The sequence below is a fragment of the Lagenorhynchus albirostris genome, chromosome 2 (assembly GCF_949774975.1).
Source record: "Lagenorhynchus albirostris chromosome 2, mLagAlb1.1, whole genome shotgun sequence".
Taxonomy (NCBI): domain Eukaryota; kingdom Metazoa; phylum Chordata; class Mammalia; order Artiodactyla; family Delphinidae; genus Lagenorhynchus; species Lagenorhynchus albirostris.
The window spans coordinates 110,785,192-110,804,157 of NC_083096.1; the positions used below are offsets into that span (position 1 = coordinate 110,785,192).

Consider the following 18,966-nt stretch of genomic DNA (forward strand, 5'->3'; position numbering starts at 1 on the left):
GAAGCAGCCGGCGTCAGTCAACGCCGAGCGCCTGCAGTTGCCACCGGTCCCCTCGCACGGACTAGATTTCCGAAGTGGGTGTGTGTACTTGTATGACAAATGTTCCAGCGCGGGTTGTTTCCAAGGACTTCCTCCCCCACTTCATCTCCTTCCCTCCCCCCACCCCTTTCTCCTCCCAGGCCCAAAGCAGAGGACTCCACTGGAGTCACGGAGTCGTCTTTGAACCGCAAGTGAACTCGAGGGCTGCACTCGCAGCCGAGCTCCCGCTTCTGCCGGCGCCCCGCCGCCTGCCCGTGAGGTCTCCTCGCCCGCCCTCCCAGGGCAGGACTCCCCCCGGACTTGTCTGTTACCGAGCTGGGGAGCTAGGGAGCCTAGCTGCCTACCCTCCGGGTGCTATTTCTTTCCTCCTTCCCATCTCCCCCCTCCCCTTGTGGTTATTGTTGAGGTTTTGGAGCATCGTTTTCATGTGATTTTCCCCCCCTTTTTCATGGACAGTACCTGCACCCTTAGCAGTTCGGAGCTGGCTTCTGTTTTCCGTTAGCGCTTCGCCGTACGGACAAATGCATACAAATGCATTTAGGAGCCCGCAGGACAAGGCGTGGACAGGTCTCCCACACAGCAAAAACGTAAGTAGCCCACACGCCAGGGCAGGGGTTAGAGCACCCCCTCTCCCCACCCCCTGGATCCGCTGAGCCCGTTGGAGATCTGTGCACCAGCTCCCTGGCACTTTTTTGAAGTTGGGAGTCGCTGAACAGCCGTGGCATCCTCCTGTTGTCTCCTCAATTGGTAAAATACTGTGTTTGAAAGGAAGCCTCCTGCCAGTGGGTCTCTCAGACAGTTTATGCTAAAGAGATACTGCGGCTCTGGAGGAGAAGCTCGCTGGCTCGCGGCCCGACGCGGGCGGCCGTGGCTCCCGCAGCTCCGGAGCTGGACTCGGACGCCAGCCCAGGCTCTAGCTCCCGTCGCCCTCGCGCCCTCCTTCCCTTCTCCTCCCTCGGAGCCCTGGCTGAGGTCCTGTTTCCCTGCGGTGCTCCTCGGGGCGTGCACTCTGGGTATTGCTGGGGCGCTTAGGTGTCCCCTGGGCTCTGTGCGCGAAGCCTGGACCTGGGCACAGGCGTGAGGGCAGGGTTGCCGGGTAGGGGGAGAGGGTGCCCACAGAACCTCGGGCATCAGGGCCCTCCTGGACTCGTGGGACTCAGCGGCAGTCTCCTGTAGTTGTTAGGAGGCCAACAAGCGTGCTGCCCATCTGGGGCCCAGGCTGCGCCCTGGTCACTGGAGTGTCACTGCGGAAGGGGCTGGACGCGGGGAGGGCGCGGGGCTGCTGCTCCCGGGGAGTGTTCGCGCCGACCCTGCCTGGCACCCCACCTTCTCTTTGGGCGCTGTACCTGCTTCCACTGCCTCACTCGGAAAAGAGCGTACATTGGGGGTGGGGTGGGGCGCATGGCCTTGGCTGGCTGCCCTGGCCCCCCTGGAAGAGGTCAGTGGGTTACGCAAGTTTGATTCTGGCCCCGGGGGTGGGAGGGACGAAAGCGACTGCAGTCGTTCTCTGCCACTAGGCTGCCCCTCGGGAGAGTAGGTAGGAGGAGGGCCGGGGGCAGAACTGACCGTGCAGCCAAGGGGAGGCGGGGTGCGGAGAAAGACCGCCTTGTGGCAGTGTTTGTGTGAACATGTGCTTCCCAGCCGCTTGCAGCCGAGCCTGGCTGGGGCTCGCGCCCTCTCTCCTCCGACTTCTGGAAACCTGGGCAGGCAGCCGGCTTCCCCAGTGACAAGGATGCACATCCCCACGCGCCCGCAGCGCGTGACTCAGTGAGCGGGAAAGCTCGTAACCTCAGCAACCGCGTGCGTGCGGCGAGGTGCCCAGGGCCCGGGAGACCTGACACTTCTCCACCAGGGTCAGAGAAGAGGCCAGACTCTGCCAGCCACCTGACCCAGAGCGGCTCGCGCCGGTCTCATTAGTTTCCCAAGCAGGTTTCTCGCCACTTTTCTCCGGTGAAGTCCCTTGCATGGACCCTCCCGGAAAGAGGGGAGGGGAGCGCAAGGTATCCTGAGGGACCTGGCGCATCTTCCCGAGGGTCTAGGGCGGGTGCAACGCTGGAATGAGGCTTGGGTACCCGCGGATCCAGAGCCACCAAGAGTGGCTGGGTGAGGTCCTCCGCGTCCTGTCCAGCCTCCGCCTCCATCCATGTGTCCTTCTTGCTCTCCCTGCCAGCTCCGGCCCTAGGGCTTTACCTTGGCCACTACTCGAGGCCCACGTTGCTAACATTCCCCATGGTAGTTGTGACCAACCTCTCAGATTAAAGCAGATCTTCAGCTCCTAGCCCCTGTCTTGTCTGGTTTACACTTCCCTTCCAGACGCTCCTAGAAAAGGCCCTGCATAAATTCTTGGGCAGTTTGGAGTTTGTAAATTGGGTCCAGATGACTGGGGGGAGGGAGGCAGAGAAACCAAACAGAATGGATTACATCGAGGAACTTCTGAGGAAAAATTAGACTATGTGGAATGGGGAAAATAAAATCCTTGTGGAGAGACATCAGGGTGGGTAGGGGATCCTGCGTGAAGGCTCTGGTCTCCCCTGCACTCCTAGATGGGCTCCCAGCCAGGGGCCTTGCAGCCTCCTGCGATATCCAGTTTGTTCCATGACAGTTCCCAGTGGGGGTGGGCTGCAGAAAATTAACGGTAATTCAAGATTACATCAGATCGCAGCCCCTCACAGCTCCAATCACATACATGCAAAGTAGGGAAAGGTAGTTACTGATTGAGCTGAGAAAATTGTTTCTTGAAAAAATCCAGTTTCTGTAAATAATTAAGAGTTCTTCAGTTTGAAATTAATGCTACCGGCCTCATAGGGAAAGGGACTTAGGAGAAGCAGCTGATTAGCTGATGATAATGTCAGGCCACTGAATTAAACCTTAGAGTGCCCCATGAAATCCCTGAGATTTTAACTTTCCACCATCCTTTTGTAACTTTCCACCATCCTTTTGTGGTGATGTTTTTTGTGAGAGCAGGAGCAGTTTTTTTTAAATTTTTTTGCGGTACGCGGGCCTCTCACTGCTGTGGCCTCTCTTGTTGCAGAGCACAGGCTCCGGACGTGCAGGCTCAGCGGTCATGGCTCACAGGCCTAGCCGCTCCACAGCATGTGGGATCTTCCCGGACCGGGGCACGAACCCGTATCCCCTGCATCGGCAGGCAGACTCCCAACCACTGAGCCACCAGGGAAGCCCAGAGCAGTTTTTTTTAAATCACAATTCTGATTGGTCACCCAGAAACATTTACAGTTTTAAAACTAGATCCTTAAAGACATTTTATTTCAAAGGGCTGCTTTTAGATTACCTAATGTGAATTTGTGGAATTAATAAAAAACAAAAATTAAAACCAAGAGTCAGTGTTAGATAGATTGATTTAACATGTTGTCGGAAAGTCTCCCAGGCAGGCTATTATGGTCATTAAAGGGTTTCTGTAACCAAAGGGGGAAACAAAGTTTGGTATATAAACATCTATTTCCTAGCTAGCATGAAATTCTATTTTTAAAGTTTCTTAGTTATCTTTGCATTCAAATAAATGTTTAAAGTAAACTGATATCTCAGGGAAAGGAATTGTAATTTATAGAAAGTAATTTTGAGTGTTATTTATACATTCTGCTTGGTAATCGGTGAAGCTGCAGGAGAATAATAAATTTTATTATGGGAATTTGAACAGCTGTACTAGTTTCCTTGCCATGCTTTGCAACTGTGACTTGTTTTAGAATTTGTAATTCTGAGTAAGAAGTGAAGTAAAGACGATTTCATTTTCATTCTCATAAAAGGCTAACATTCTGCCATTCATTCACTCATCATTTACTCATTTATTCAGCAAATGTTTACTGAGCTCCAGTTAAGTGTCTAGCATGGTTCTAGGCAGAAGTGATACAATGATTGAACAAGACAGAAGCCTAATTGCTGCCCTCCCAATGTGCCCAGTTTAGTATAGGAAACAGAAAATGAAACAACCAAGTATAACAAAATGAGATAAGGATATACACAGAAGGACATCTAACAGTCTTGGTAGTTGGGAAAGGTCGGGAGGAGTCCTACTGGAAGGAAAGGCTGACCAAAGGCAATGAAATCTAGAGTCAGACCTAAGTGGAAAAGGCATGGAGCTTTACAGACAGAGAGAAAAGTAAAAGGCTCAGAGGTGAGACAGCACAGTGCATTTCAGGGCCTGAAAGAAATGAAGTTGGTTGGAGCACACATTCTAGGGGAGAAGTGACTGGAGCTGGATCTGGAGAGAGAAACAGAGACTAGATCATGCAAAGCCGTTACTTTCTTAGCTAAATAAATGGAGGTTAGGATCACCTGGCTTTTTGATCTTGGGGTCAGTGTGCAGGTGGAAAATGTCAGAGAAGTTATATATTTGTTGAAACTCAAGACCACCTGGTAGTCTCATTGACTGAAGATTGATACATTCATTCATTTAAAAATCTTTATTTAACAGTAGTGTATGCCAGAAACTTTGCTAAGCTAAGCAGTAATCAGTTTAACAATCTCTGTGGTACTGCAAGGAGAGACTATTTTAAGTGTATATTTCTTCCCTGCTACTGACTGGACTCTAGGCATTTTGCTCACTTGAAGTCCTCAAGCATATTTATCTCCTTTGCATTTCATGAGTTGCCTGTATGCTTGGAATTTAACCAGAAGTTCTAGTATGTTTCACACTAGATTAGTTATACAAGTACCTATTGAGTTGAATTCATTGTGTATAAGTTTTTGACAACACTTTACTCCCTACTGCTAGGATAAGAACCGTTTTTCAGTTATTTTGGGAACAAAGTACAGAAATTTTACTATTACTGGATCTTAGCAGCTAGTAAAGAGCAAAATCTGTAAAGCTGTCATGACTTAGAGAATTTTTTGGCTTGTAAACGCAGTGTGATGGAAATTGTTGAAATTCTTGATGTATATTACATGTATGTTTTTCAGATTAGTCTACTTTTTCCAATTGGTTTAAACGAAAATCGCCAATTCAGTAAAAAAAAAAAGTTTCTTATTCACAAATTGAACCTGTGTAGGAGTGAGCATCAGTAACTTGAGGACATATATCATAAAACCTGAAAGTCTCATGGGTGCCCTAAACAAAAAGATGCCTGAAATTCCCCTGAAGTAACTTAAACCCTTCAGATAAAGAGAAAGTTGAATAGCTCTAAGAATTATTTAGGGAAGATGCCTGGGATGGATATTAGTTCCTTAAATATTCTCAGTATGGTCTTTAGATATCTATTTCCTGCTTGATCCCCTCGAGGCCTTCACCCTTCACGTGTCCGGTCATGTTTTGACTGTGGCTTATGTCAAACTGAAAATGTGGCTAGCAGACCAGACACACAGAGTATTTCACATTTTGTTATATATCCTCAGTAATATTATGGGTTATATTTGCTGAACGTTTATTGAATGTTTCTTACCATATTGTTAACTTCTTTCAGACCTGGTCTGATTTTGTTAAATGTCTGAGTATATGTACTTCTGTTACTTTATATTAATGACACATGGTCCAGACATACAAAAAAATGAACAAAAACAGGCATGGTTTGAATATTTGAAAAATATTCATATTTAATACACTAACTAGACTTTTTATTAGGGTACACTAAATGTATGAACAAATTAGCAAAGTAGACTCTTTTAGGTTACTTAATTAAAAAAGAATTGGCCAGAACTGTAAGAGGACCTTTCCCCAGCTGTGGTTAAACGACATGCCCTTTATATATAGTGATTTATACAACATCTTGCTAAGAACGTAGCTTGATTTTTGTCCTCTAATGCCAGTATATTACTAGGATTCTGCCATACACACAAATTTGGGGGTTTTATATTTGGAATTCAAAATATAAAATTTATATTATGTCATCACATAATAGATGAGTCAGCTAAGACTCAGAAACTTGAAATAACCCACCCAAGGTCACAGAATGAGTTTGAAATAGAACCAGGATTAGCCTTTTGACTCCTAGTCTAGTGTTATTTTCTTATTAACCATGTTGTTTTCTCTGCAACAACTTAATAGTTTTAATTTTAACTTATTTAAGGACTCCACCATGTCTAGCATGATATGCACAGCACAACAGCGGAGAAGCCCAAAGCACAGCTGCTACCCTTGAGAACTCTATCATCTGCTAATGTGGAAATGTGATATTTTTTCTTAATTAAGTAAATGTATCATAAATGTAATATCATGGGGAGGGGGGAGCAAAAGCAAAGAAATAAACAAGCCCAGCTCAACTAGACATTTCCCAGAAAGCTTGGATTCATTAGACATCCATTTTATTCAGTGATAGAGTTGGGCTCTTTATCCACCTGATTATATCAGTTAAGCTTGATCTCTTCCCTGTGTTCCAACTTCAGAGATGAGAAAAAACAGTTAAAGTGAAAAAGAAGACTTCCACTTACCCTACCACAGCAGAATTTTTTTTTTAAAAATTCTTCTTTCCCTCTTTGGACATCCAACTAAAAGTACCCTTATTTTACTTTACTTTTTCCTAAGTGTTAAAAGAATTAGGTTCATAGGGAAGAATTGAATTCCTCAGTCATTGAGAGATCTTACTATTATTCTGTTCCTGTTTAAAAATATTTATTGTGTCAATTTTATGTAAGAAATTGATAAAAGGTGAAGACCTGTTACTTGCTCAGATATTTACTTACTAATTAATCATAAAAGGTACAACAGGGCTTCCCTAGTGGCACAGTGGTTGAGAGTCCACCTGCCGATGCAGGGGACACGGGTTCGTACCCCGGTCCGGGAAGATCCCACATGCCGCGGGGCGGCTGGGCCCGTGAGCCATGGCCGCTGAGCCTGCGCGTCCGGAGCCTGTGCTCCGCAATGGGAGAGGCCACAGCAGTGGGAGGCCTGCGAACTGGAAAAATAAAGAAACAAACAAACAAAAAACAAAGAAAAAAGGTACAACATATATGGGCTATAATACAGTTAAAATTAAAGCATCAAGAGTACAGAGGTGAGGAAAAGATCCAGTCCTCTTTAGGGATGATGGGAAAATTCATGGAGCAGGTATTCAAATTAGGCTTTGATGATACTGAACATCGTGACAGGTGGAGACTGAGAGCTTTTCAGGCACTTACAAGGTCTGTCCATGGAGTAGAGAATAACATGATATGGCTGGAGCTTTGGGATGTCAGATGTAATTGGTCCATAGTGCTAAAAAAAGAAAGGAGGTTGAAGCTGAATGATAAGGGCCTTGAACACCTGGTGAGGAACTTGACTTTTCCTGCTCTTCCTTAGTTGTACGGTCAGGCCATTCAAGATGGCTGTTCTCTTGCTCTCTGTAAATCCCCTGCTTGACCAGGCCCTGCTTCACTCACATGACTATCCAATCTTCTTAATTATAGGACTTAATTAGTAACTGCCCACCTGTCCCCAGCTGCTGGTTTCCCTGGTAACTGATGAGCCAACCTGATGTCAGTCCTCCCTATAAATGGTAGCCTCCTTCTCCCTCTGGAAGGTTGCTGTTTTGTCCTGCTTGCTGTCTGCTAGGTACGGTGCTGCGGGTGTTGCTCCAGGACCTTTTGCTTCAGACTTGTAAGATCTCCTATCCAACAAACCGTTGATGTCTCCTCTGTCGCTGTTTTGGGGCTCTTTTTTCAGTTTAGAGGTTGGGCAACTCTGAGGCTTGCCGGCCTGTGGGGTATAGCCCGACAGTTGGCCAGAAGTTTGGGGCAGAATTAGAAAAAGAGAAAGAAGATCACTATTTCATATCATTGGTCTCTCTCTTAGTCATCAAATTAGTACATAGGTACGCTTTCCTAAGGTGTGGCTCAACTGATTTGTCATAATCTCCTAAAATCACCTGGCTGAGGGATGATGTTTGATGTGTTCAGGTTTTCCTGCCTCACGTCAGGAGTAGACTTGTTAACATATCTAGAAAGAACTTTATTTTCCATTTTTTTCCCCTGAGGTCATGGGAAAGTCTGAGTTGGCTGAATTGCCACATGAATAGTGCTAGTTACTGTACTCTTCTCTAGTTAGCTTTGTTCTGGATGGAACAGTGCCTGTGGGTTATTTCTAAGCTCTCAGTGAGCCAGATTACTTTGGCCAGGTGAGAAGTGCATCCTTTCATGTTGCATTTTCTGTTAAAACAGCATAATTCTGATATACTGTCCTTCAGTGACCGGAATCTTGAGCTATTTTCTAGTCTTACCGATGTACGTCCTGCCAGTTGAAAATAGAAATTTGAAAGGAAAAGAGCCTCCTTTTACTCAAACTCTAGACCCCGTTGGGATCCATCCTGGAGCACCCAAGGAAATTATTTTCATTTCACACTGTGGTCCTCAACGTTGCACATTGGAATCACCTGAGAAGTGTTTAAAGATCCCTGTGGGACAAATTAAAATCAGAATCTCTGAGGGTGGGGGTGGAGAGGGAAGAACCCAAGTATTAGTAGTTTTTAAAAATCACCAGGTGATTCCACTATGCAGCTCCGGTAAAAAGATGCAAAACAAGTAGGCCTCATATCATCTGTTGAGCATCATCTCTTCCAGAACAGTGGTCCTGGGTGTGTAGTTCCCCAGATCTGCATCATCAGCATTGCCTGAGAGCTTGTTATAATTGCAAATTTTTGAGTCCCACCCCAGACCTACTGAGTCAGAAACTCTCAGGGTGGAGCCTGAGAAATTTTTAACAAGCCCTCCAGGTGATTCTGATACCCACTCATGTTTGAAAATCATCATCTAGAGCAGTAGAAAAGGATTTTTTTTTAAAGGGTCAAATCTTATTTGTGTCGTCATAAAATTAGATATATGTGATTTAAGCAAAATATTAGGTTATTTTAAGTTCAATGTAACTATCAATAGTAAATGTTCCAAATTGTTTTTCCTCAGAGTTTGGTACACATGCAATCAATATTAGAATCACCTAGTTAAAAATGTATACATGCTGAGGATCCACTTCAAATTTATGAATCATAGTCACTGTGGGACGGCCTGGAATCTGGATTTTTCAAAAAAGCCTCAGGTGGTTCTTTGGCAAACTAACATTTGAGAACCATCTCATGGATGACACCATATATGGGAATCTTTTATAGGCTTCATTAAAATATATGGTCCAGCTATTTGCCCATATCAGTTGAAATTTCTATAATGATTCAGTTGATTAGTTTGTAGAGTTAATGATTGTTAAGTATTCTATCAAAGTCTTATAAAAGCTGTGCTCTGTTTTAAGTATGACCATAGAATGTACATTTTTCACTTACTGAAAAAATGCTTAATACTATTCTAATACAAATAATATGTCCATTATAGCAAAGAGAATAGTATAATTTTATATTGTGTATAAACATACAATTATAATAGTATAATTCTATATTGGCTTACTTTGTTACATTAACATGCTCCTTACTGTTGATAAAGGTAAAAACATAGTGATAAATAGAAAATGTACCAATTACTACTAGCACACCAGGAACTTAATAAAAATGATTTTCACAGGGTTCTGTAATCATTCCTTGCAGAAATGTATTTTCAGAAATGTCATTTGAGGAGTCTGAGTTAGACTAAACAGAATCAGTCTATATTGGCAAGAAAAACTAGGTAATAAAATAGTTTTCAGTATGCTCGTCATTACTTTTTGAAACTATCTCTGATTTTCAGTTGGTAGGTAAAGCCAATTATGAAGACTAATCAATAAAATCTATCAAAAGTTTGGTTAAATTAAAAAAATCACAAAGTATTTTTACCTTGCTAATCAATGTGAATGAATATTTTGATTTGTAGTGGTTGAGTACTGTGTTCACAATTACTGCTAATCACAGTGGTCAGTGTTGACATCTACAGGTCGTTAGTATTTTCAGAACCAACGAGTCGTGAATCTAGTGCGAATGATTTGAATATGATCTGCAAATAGATTTTATATAAAAACATTTAAGCAAAAAACATTTAAGCAAATAACTGGTTTCATCAATTTATAATCACTGTGGTTAAGTGACTATAAGTTGTATTTTGTGCCAATCTGTAATACTTTGTAAAATTACATGTATGGTGACATAATATATACTGCTAATAATAATTTCACCTGTACTAGTTCACATTTATTGAGTTTTTCCTGTGTGCCAGGTACTGTTTGGGGTACTTTACATGAAGTTTTTTAGTTAATATTCAAAAACCATTATGAGATAGACTTAATAGATGGAGACACTAGGGCACAGAGTAATATAAAGGGGGCCCAAGACACACAGTAAGTGGCAAAGCTGGAACTTGAATTCAGAGCCCTTGCTTTTGACCAATGAGTATTAAAATACTGTGTTAATTAAAATAATAGCTTAATTCTTAATCTTGCACTAGAGTTCATTTTGAATTTTATGATTTATAGGTCATAAATGTCCAACTAAGTTTTTCCCAATTGTTTTTCTTTTTTTAGGAAACTGCTTCTTCATTTTATTGTACTATGTGTGTCAGGGGGTGCTGTTCATGCACAAGATCAAGGTAAGAATGTTACCTTGTTACTTATTTACTTATATAAAAAGTCGGCTTCCAGACAGCAAAAGTGCATGACTTTTCAAGTTGTCATGACCTTAAATTCAACATTAAACAATAAAAAATTCTACCCAGTACAATGAGAAAGTAAGGGTGAAGAAACCAATTTTGGGGGAAATATGACCTTTAAGGAATTACTCATATCTTCTGTCTGTGAAATTGCTTACCTTTTTAAGCACACTCTCTGTAAAAGAGAAGTTTTGTACAGTAAAAAGGCTTTGCTTGTGACTTCATTTTAAGTGGGAGTTCTTGGGGGTGGCAAACTGTGACTGAATTACCTTTGCACTTCTTGAAACAACACAGGCATATACTAAATGCTCCGTCTAGATTTACATCATTAAGAAACAAAATAAAATGTGAATACCAGGGGGCTTGGGATTTCATTTAATTCAAGTGGAGAGGTTTAGAAAGTAGTTGAAGGTTTTGTTTTGTTTTTGCTTGCTATCTAGTTGCTCTGGTGGTATGGTGATAGAGTTTGGGGAATCTATATACACCCTAATTTATTCATTTATTAAACAATATTTAAATAATATTTTCTGTTTGCCACCATAATATCCTACTTGCCAGTGATTGAAATGTGAATAAGGTAATGCCTCTGGCCCCAAAGTGAAAAAACAAGTGCCTTTGTCAAAGGTTAAAAAAAAAAAAAAAAGCCAAAGTCAAAGAGAAAAACCCTGAAGCTGGATCTACAGAAAATATCACCGTGGTCCTGATTTTTTTTTTCCTCCTCTGCTTTGTATCAGCAGGGCTGCCAAATTATTCATTTGACAGAACCAACTTTTCAATTCAATGACCAATTCAAGGTGTCACTTGTCAGGTTAGTCAATCAAATAATAGTAGAAAAAGACAAGTAAACAAAATACATGTAGGTAGAGAGAGGGCACAAAGGAGGGGGTGGTACTCTATTTATTGACCAAATTGACCAACGGACATAACGTTAAGTATTCTGTCGAATACCACATATATGAATTAAAAGGTATCACGGAAGGCATTTTCTAACTGTCTTTTATGGGAAGATCATTAAATCAGGTCACATGTAACTTCATAAATGCTATTTTTGACCAAGTCATTTCTGTTGCTTTAGTTTGCTTTAAGTAGCCAAGAAGAGGAGAGAAACTCTCTCTTAACTTCTTGCTATCATTACTGTTAGTTTCTGAGAACTTATGTTACCAGTCACTGTGCTAGTAGAATATACATTTTCTTCATCACTACCTCATTGCAGGGTTTTTATAATTATGCCCATGAATTGCTGAAACCAAGATTAAGAAGAATAAATAACTACCCCAAGGGTTGCAGGCTAATAAATGGAAGAACCAAGATTTGAACTCAGGTATTTAGACTATAAAGTCTACAAATTCTTTAAAATTAAGCCTCTTGGACAAGAGAGAATATAAAGAGGATAATTGCCATTATTAAATATCTATTTTGTGTCTTGTCATTTGCTGGAATTTTACATATGTGATTCTAATCCTCGTAATGAACCTGTAGGGTAGTATCATAGATGAAGAAACTGAGGCCCAAGGAAGGGGCTTGCCCAGCTAAGAGCTGAATTTGGGCCTGTCAAGTCTGACCGAAAAAAAACATCAAAAAAACCCCTACTTCTTTCCATTACAAATACCCTTTGCTTTACAGTTGTCATCTGTTAGTGTTATGAGTTTAATAATTTACAAAATGTGTCATTATCCAAATATTAAAAACCCAAAGAAAGATATAAGGAAAGCTGAATATTTATTAATAGATTTTTTTTAAAAAAAGTCAGAAGCAATGAAAGGAGTAAATGAAAGAAATATTTCTTTCAACCTTAAGATTTCATTTACAGAATACAAAATGTGCTTTTTTATTTCAGGGTGAACATCTTTTCAGACTTCATAAAATTTTATTTTGAGTTTTTAACAAAAAAAATATTTTAAAAACCTCTTTGACTTTATAAAATTTAGTACTTTTGAGCACAAAAATGAAATGAAAGTAGTGGTATGTTATTAGAAACTTAGAAGTACTGTTTTCCTAAAATAGTTTATTGTTGAATTGGCATGATACAATAATATAATATCTAATCAGGAGGTTATAAAAACATTTTCAGAGAAATTGTGATTTGATAGTGATTACAAATATCATTTGCAACCTTAATACTGCTGAATATGTATACTTGAGCTAGAGATGATCCCAAATTAGACTTCTCAGAAATAAATATAAATATTTATTGGTGCTTATGATAGTTGCCCAAACTTAAAAAAAGTAATACAAGTATATAGTTTAAAAAGTCAAGTTGTGCTACAAAATATATAACAGAAAATAATATCCCTTGACCTTACCTAGTCTTGCAATCCTTTACCCAAACTTTCTTTTGGTTTTACTCTCCATAGTTCTTAATAATATGCTTGTATATTGTATTGACTTCCTATTTTTGATGAAGAGAGTTTAACATTTTTACACCATTCTATGCCTCCTCTTCACCCTCTTCTTTTCTTTTTTCCTCTCTGTATAGTTTTCCTCCTTTTTTTGTTGTTGTTTGTTTTGTTTTCTATGGCACTATGACTAATTCTTAGATACTCCAAAAGAATTTTAAAACTTCTTTGAAAACTATTTTATTACAAATACACCAAATACTCTAACCATTTGAGTTTTTTTTCTTGGAGATATTTCTTCTGGAAGCTAAGATTCTGTTCTGCCATGGATTGGTCGCTGTCTAAGCTTCTTGTAAAGTTGATGCCTCTCATCTGTGTTAGATCCAGTATCTTGGAACTCATATTTTCCTTTTGCATTGTCCATTTCCTAATTTGAGTGGAGCATATCATCCAATAGCATCCTGAGAATGTGTACTTAGGTGTTATACTTCTTGCATCATTGCATTTCTGAGAATGTGTTTATTTCACCCATATGCTTGAGGGTAGTTTGGGTGGGTATAGAATTTTAGGCTGTAAATAGTTGTCTCTCAGAATTTTAAAGACTTCCATCTATTGTCTTCTGGCTTGCACTTAAAAAATCTGATGTTATGCTAATTCTTGATTCTTTATGTATGACCTTTTAATTTTCCACTTTAAACCTTAAGATCAGCTGTTTATCCTTGATATTTTGAAATTTTGCAATAACGTGTTTTTTCAAGTTATTCTGATGGGTAGTCATTAGGCCTTTTCAATGGGGAAATATCTTTCATTTTTCTGGGAATTTTCCTGTGTTAGTTTTTTTCTCTCTGACATATTTATTTCTTCTTTCTATAAGTTCTATTGGTCAGATATTGGATCTGGATTGAACTCCATATTTTCTTATTTTTAGCTCCGATTTCCCATTTTTGTTTTCTTTACATTTTATATCAGATTTTCATGAGTCACTATTCCCAAATATTTAAATTATTTACTTGTGCTGCATTTAAAATTTTAAGAGATTTTTCACTCAGATTGCCTCTTAAAAAATAACATTTTGGGGGAAGGGAGGGAGGGAGGGAGAAAAAAAACATTTTGTTCTTGTTTCTTTGATATAATATCTACTCAGCTTTCCAAAGATAAAAATTTTTTTGAACTTTTATTCTGCTCCCTGTATTGTCTTTGTTTCCCACAAATTTTGGTTTGCTTTGGTCTATTATGTTGGAAAAATTCTTCATAAGTCTATATTACCTGTGTTATCACTTAAAAGCAAGGCAATAAAATTATGCTTGGGAACTCTTTTTGCATGGGTGGGCTTGTTAACTGGTATATTCTACATAGAGCGTCATAAATGAACATTGCTGACCATCTTGTTGTTGGACCGCAAGTGTCTAAGGCTGTCCAGTTTCTTTAGAGAAGAATCCTTCAATTTCTTACTTGTAGAATATAATCCTGGTTGCCACTGTTATTGGAGTTAAATGATACAAAGAGGTTCTTGGGAGGGGGAGAGTTGCTGTCTCACCATTTAGTATGTAGATTTTTACTGAATTCCCTTGTTCTCATTATGGCGCTTCTTTTCCCTCTTCTGCTAGGATTGATTCAGTGTTTCTACATAAGAAAGCTCTAATCTGCAGTTTTGCTCTCAAAGCTTCTTATACAGATTTTCAGACCCTCCCCTCTCTCCCATACGATGCCTCATGCTTCTCTCCTGAATTCAGTGATTTGGAGCCTTCAGTTGTTGAGCCTTTTCAGGACTTTGAAGTGTGAACTGGCCTGCCCATCATTAGCACTTCCTTCTTAAAGCCCTTAGTGTTCGTCAGCTCTAATTCCTTCATGTGTTTTTCATCTTTCAAAAATTCGTTGATATCTCTTATCTGTTGTTTCTTCTACCCTTTCACTTTGCCTAGGTAGTTTTAAACCACATTTCCTTATTCTCATTTTAGTGAGACTTTAAGACTATGCAGAGATAAACATCTGTTATTTGCCATGTTTTCAGTTCTTCCTTTAACTTTTAGCACAGCTAAGAAAACCATTAAAATATCCTGTTCATAAATATAAATCTTTCTTTTATAACCGAGGTTTAGGTATAACCAAATGAATAGATGATTCTATTTCAAGAAAAAATTAAGACTGAGTTTTCCAAGAATTTGACAGAAAGTTCCCTTTTCTTATATGATACAGTCTCCTTATAACTCTGTTGGTGGGCTGGCTGCCAGTGAGGTAGGCATAGTTGCAACACTTCTGTGTGATACCTTACACCATATGAGATGTAAGCTAATTGTCAACATACACAGCACTCCTCAGGTTCATGATGCCTAGGTGTGCAAACCACAGCTGTAGAAATCTGTGTAAAATGCGTGTCTCCAAGAAGAGTATTTTCTGTGGAAATTAACCCAAAAATGTGTTTGTTGTAAGAAGCAACTCATTCTAGTTGCAGTAACTCCAAGCATTTTCTGCCAAAACCCCTTATGGACACTTAACCAACAATTTTACACATAGGTTAAAGCTTCATTTCTCATTTTATAAATAAGTTGCTTTTATTTCTTTATCCAAAATAGATGTACTTACATTAAGAATACTGTTTTTTGTTTTTTTTTTTTTTGGTACGCGGGCCTCTTACTGCTGTGGCCTCTCCCGTTGCGGAGCACAGGCTCCGGATGCGCAGGCTCAGCGGCCATGGATCACGGGCCCAGCCGCTCCGCGGCATGTGGGATCTTCCCGGACCGGGGCACGAACCCGTGTCCCCTGCATCGGCAGGCGGGCTCTCAACCACTGCGCCACCAGGGAAGCCCAAGAATACTGTAAAGTCAAAATTTCCTCTTCTAACATACCCAGTGACAGTGGTGCACAGGTATTCTGGAGCCAGAATCCTGGGTTTATGCCCAGGTTCCAGTGCCTACCAGTTACGTGACCTTGAGCAAGTTCCTTACATACTTTGAGCCTCAATATCAGAAACTTAAAAGTGAGGATAGTAATAATTCTTACTACATAGGTTGTTGTGGGTAAAATGAGAACACGTGTAAAGTGCTTAGTGCATGACTATTATATACATGACGAGCATACGATAAAGTTTAGTAGAAAAAAATACTCTGGATCCTTTCCTTTTTCTATATACTGATGATATTGAAAAAATAAAATAAAATTGTTGGTTTTACACAACTTCCTTTAGTTCCTTAACTCCGTGAGCTGGAATTCAAGAAGCCTATATTTGAGTCTTAATTCTGGCCCAGACGATTTGGGTGAGGCTATATAGAACAATGGGAAGTGGATATTAGGCACTTGCTTAGTTATTTAGTCAATTTGGGTAAATTGGCAAGGAAAAAAGTATATTGAGGCCTGTATGATCTTCCTCATGTACAACTCTGATTTTATTTTAAACAATCATTTTATTTTTTCCTTCCTACAAACTAGAAAGAATATAGCTTTGGTGACTTAACTGACCCAGATACATGAAAATTTTAAACAGTGAGAATTTGTTAAAATTAAGTGCTTTTTGTATTAATTTAGTTAATTAATAATGCACTAATACTGTAATTTATTACACTCTTAAATGATATTACTCTATTTAACTAAAAATTGATAAAAAATCTTTTAAGCTACTAATTTCTAAGAAATGTAAGAATCGTTACATTTTGAAAGGTAACCATAATACTACCCTTGTTCCTCCAGTTTGTGATAGAATATTGTTGAATGTTGATAGGTAAAATGGTTCTTTGGCTCTCTGTACTTGTAAAAACAAGTGTAACCATTGGCTCTCCCATGTCTGTTTCTTTAGGCGTATACTCTACTCCACCACAGAGTCAATTATATAGCCACTGGAGTGAGTCAAATGCTTGGGTATGAGTCATAGTTTCAGCACCTACGGAGACGCAATTTCTCCTTTTTGTCTCCCTTTCTCCCCCCTTTTTGTCTCCCTTTCTCCCCCCACTTCCTGTCTCTCTCTTTGCACCTCCCTCTCATCTTCCCTCTACCTGTCTCTCTTTTGTCCTAGCTAGTGATAATATCATACTGCTTATTATATAGGTTTCAAATGAAAGGCAAGTCAGGTTGGTGCCTGTGCCTATATCTGAGCATTAGCCTTGCAGGCTTAGAAGACTGATTTTTTTTTTTTTTTTTGGGTAGATAGCTTTTGCTTTTATTTGAATATTATACTTATCATATTGCTTTTCACCTAACAATATAATTTGGAGATCAATGTAAGATAGGTGCTTGAGGGTGAGCAACTGGAATTGATTCTGGTTTATTAAAAAACAGAAAGGTTTTTCTTGAAAGCTATTCTGTGGTTCACAGAATTGCCAGGAAGTCTAGAGAATCAGGTCACTAAGAACAGAAACCAGGGAAATTACGGACCAAGACCACAGGTAGAGCTACTCTCCAGGAAGAGTATGGGCCACTGTGGCCACCACTGGATGGTGGCCACATTCTCCTCTGTTTCTTTGTATCACTTGTTTCGAATCCAAAGCCCAAAATGGAGATGTCTGTCCATATCGCCAGCTGCTAAGGTGTGGCAAAAGTGTGTAAATGGCCTTTTCATGGTCTGTAAAGAAATGTGACAGCCAGTCTCTGTCTCCTAGAAGTTCCTTTTCCTGCTTCCATCGTGTCTGTTAGAGGTTGTCCTCACATGCTTGGTGATCCCTGGCTCGCTGTTAATATTGAAGAGGGGGGCACCAAAGGGATGACGGAAAGCTCTGTGTGTGTGAGTGGGGCTGGTGGACTAATTGGTTTCATTGAGGAATCTCTGTACTTCACCTTCTCTAGGTCTTTCCTCTTGGGAAGTGTTGTTTTTTGGCAGAAGAATCCACCAGGTTTCTACCTGGGGATGCATGAGTCTGGTTTCCAGAGCTCTGGGACTTGGCTGGGAGGTTTCTGCAGAACAAAGTTTAATAATGGTCATCCTTGCCTCTGGCTGTACTGGAACTATTTATTTCCATTTTAAGATGTTTCTAGAAGACTGATTTTTATTAGCATACTGAGAAAGGATCTATTTGTTATTAGTATGTAACAAAACAACAACAAACCAAAACTTGAACTGAAGGCTTAAAGAGGAGGTAACACTTGAACTGAGTCTTGTAAGATGCGTAAACTTGGCAAGGAGGGACATACTTACCAGGACTCTGAAAGAATGAGTTTTTGTAAGCTTTGATATGGCAAGAAATTCAAGGAAAAGTTAAGTATCAAGAATAGGAATTACCATGGAGTGAGAAGGTAAATCATTGAGAAGAAACGTGTAAACCAGTGTAAATTAAGGGGCAGTCCCAAAGACCACACTTAACTTCTGACACCAACTGCAAGTTTGAGGATCCTGTCCCCAAGACCAATTTCAGGCTCACTAATGCTCTGGAAGGACTCACAGAACTCATGAAATCTGTTATACTCTGTTATGGTAGATTACAGCAAAAGGATACAGATTAAAATCAGTCTAGGGAAGAGACTCGGGGAGAAGAGTCTAGGAAAGTCCTTATGTGGAGTGTCCAGTTATGCTTTCCCAGTGGAATCATGGTCAGTGCCAACCTTCCCAGCAATAATATGTGATAATATGCACAGGATATTGCCAAGCAGTGAAGTTTATTAGGAAGGTATGGAATGTGAGACTAGAAATAGAGGCAGGAGGTTATATCATTGAGGGCAGAAATAAGATGATTGAGTTTAGTGCTAAAAGCTATGAGAAATACTGATGTGTTGTTGTAGGAAGGAGTGTCATGAACTAATGTTCATTTTCTTCTGTGCTTTAGGAAGCTTTCTCTGGCAGCAGTGTGGATGATGGACGGGACAAGGATGTCTCACAAGAGACAGAGAAATCTATTAGGAGGCTAATATTAAAATCTGACTAAAGAGAGCCTAACTAAGGCTTGTGTTGGACTTGGTGACTGAATAGATATGGAGAATGGGCGGGAAGGGAAGTATCAAAGATAATTACCAGGTTTCTGGGTTAGATGACTGGATTGATTAATTCATTCAAGCAATACTGTGGACCTACTTTGTTTTTAGTCATTGTCCTAGTTGTTGGAATATTACTGTAAAACAAGATGAAGGTCTACTCTGAAGGACTTACATTTCAACTAGAGAGCCAAGTAATAGTTTATATATACATACATTT

At 40.2% G+C, this 18,966-nt stretch overlaps 1 protein-coding gene across 1 annotated transcript in view; it reads left to right on the forward strand.

The window, feature by feature from the left end:
* Nucleotides 1-254: 254 nt before the first annotated feature.
* Nucleotides 255-18,966, forward strand: part of COL24A1 (collagen type XXIV alpha 1 chain) — a 394,686-nt gene continuing 375,974 nt past the window's right edge. Inside the window, exons 1-2 of the mRNA XM_060139635.1 lie at nucleotides 255-626; nucleotides 10,394-10,458. Of these exons, the coding sequence (XP_059995618.1) occupies nucleotides 571-626; nucleotides 10,394-10,458 (121 nt within the window). The 5' untranslated portion in view covers nucleotides 255-570. The remainder of the gene's footprint in view (nucleotides 627-10,393; nucleotides 10,459-18,966) is intronic.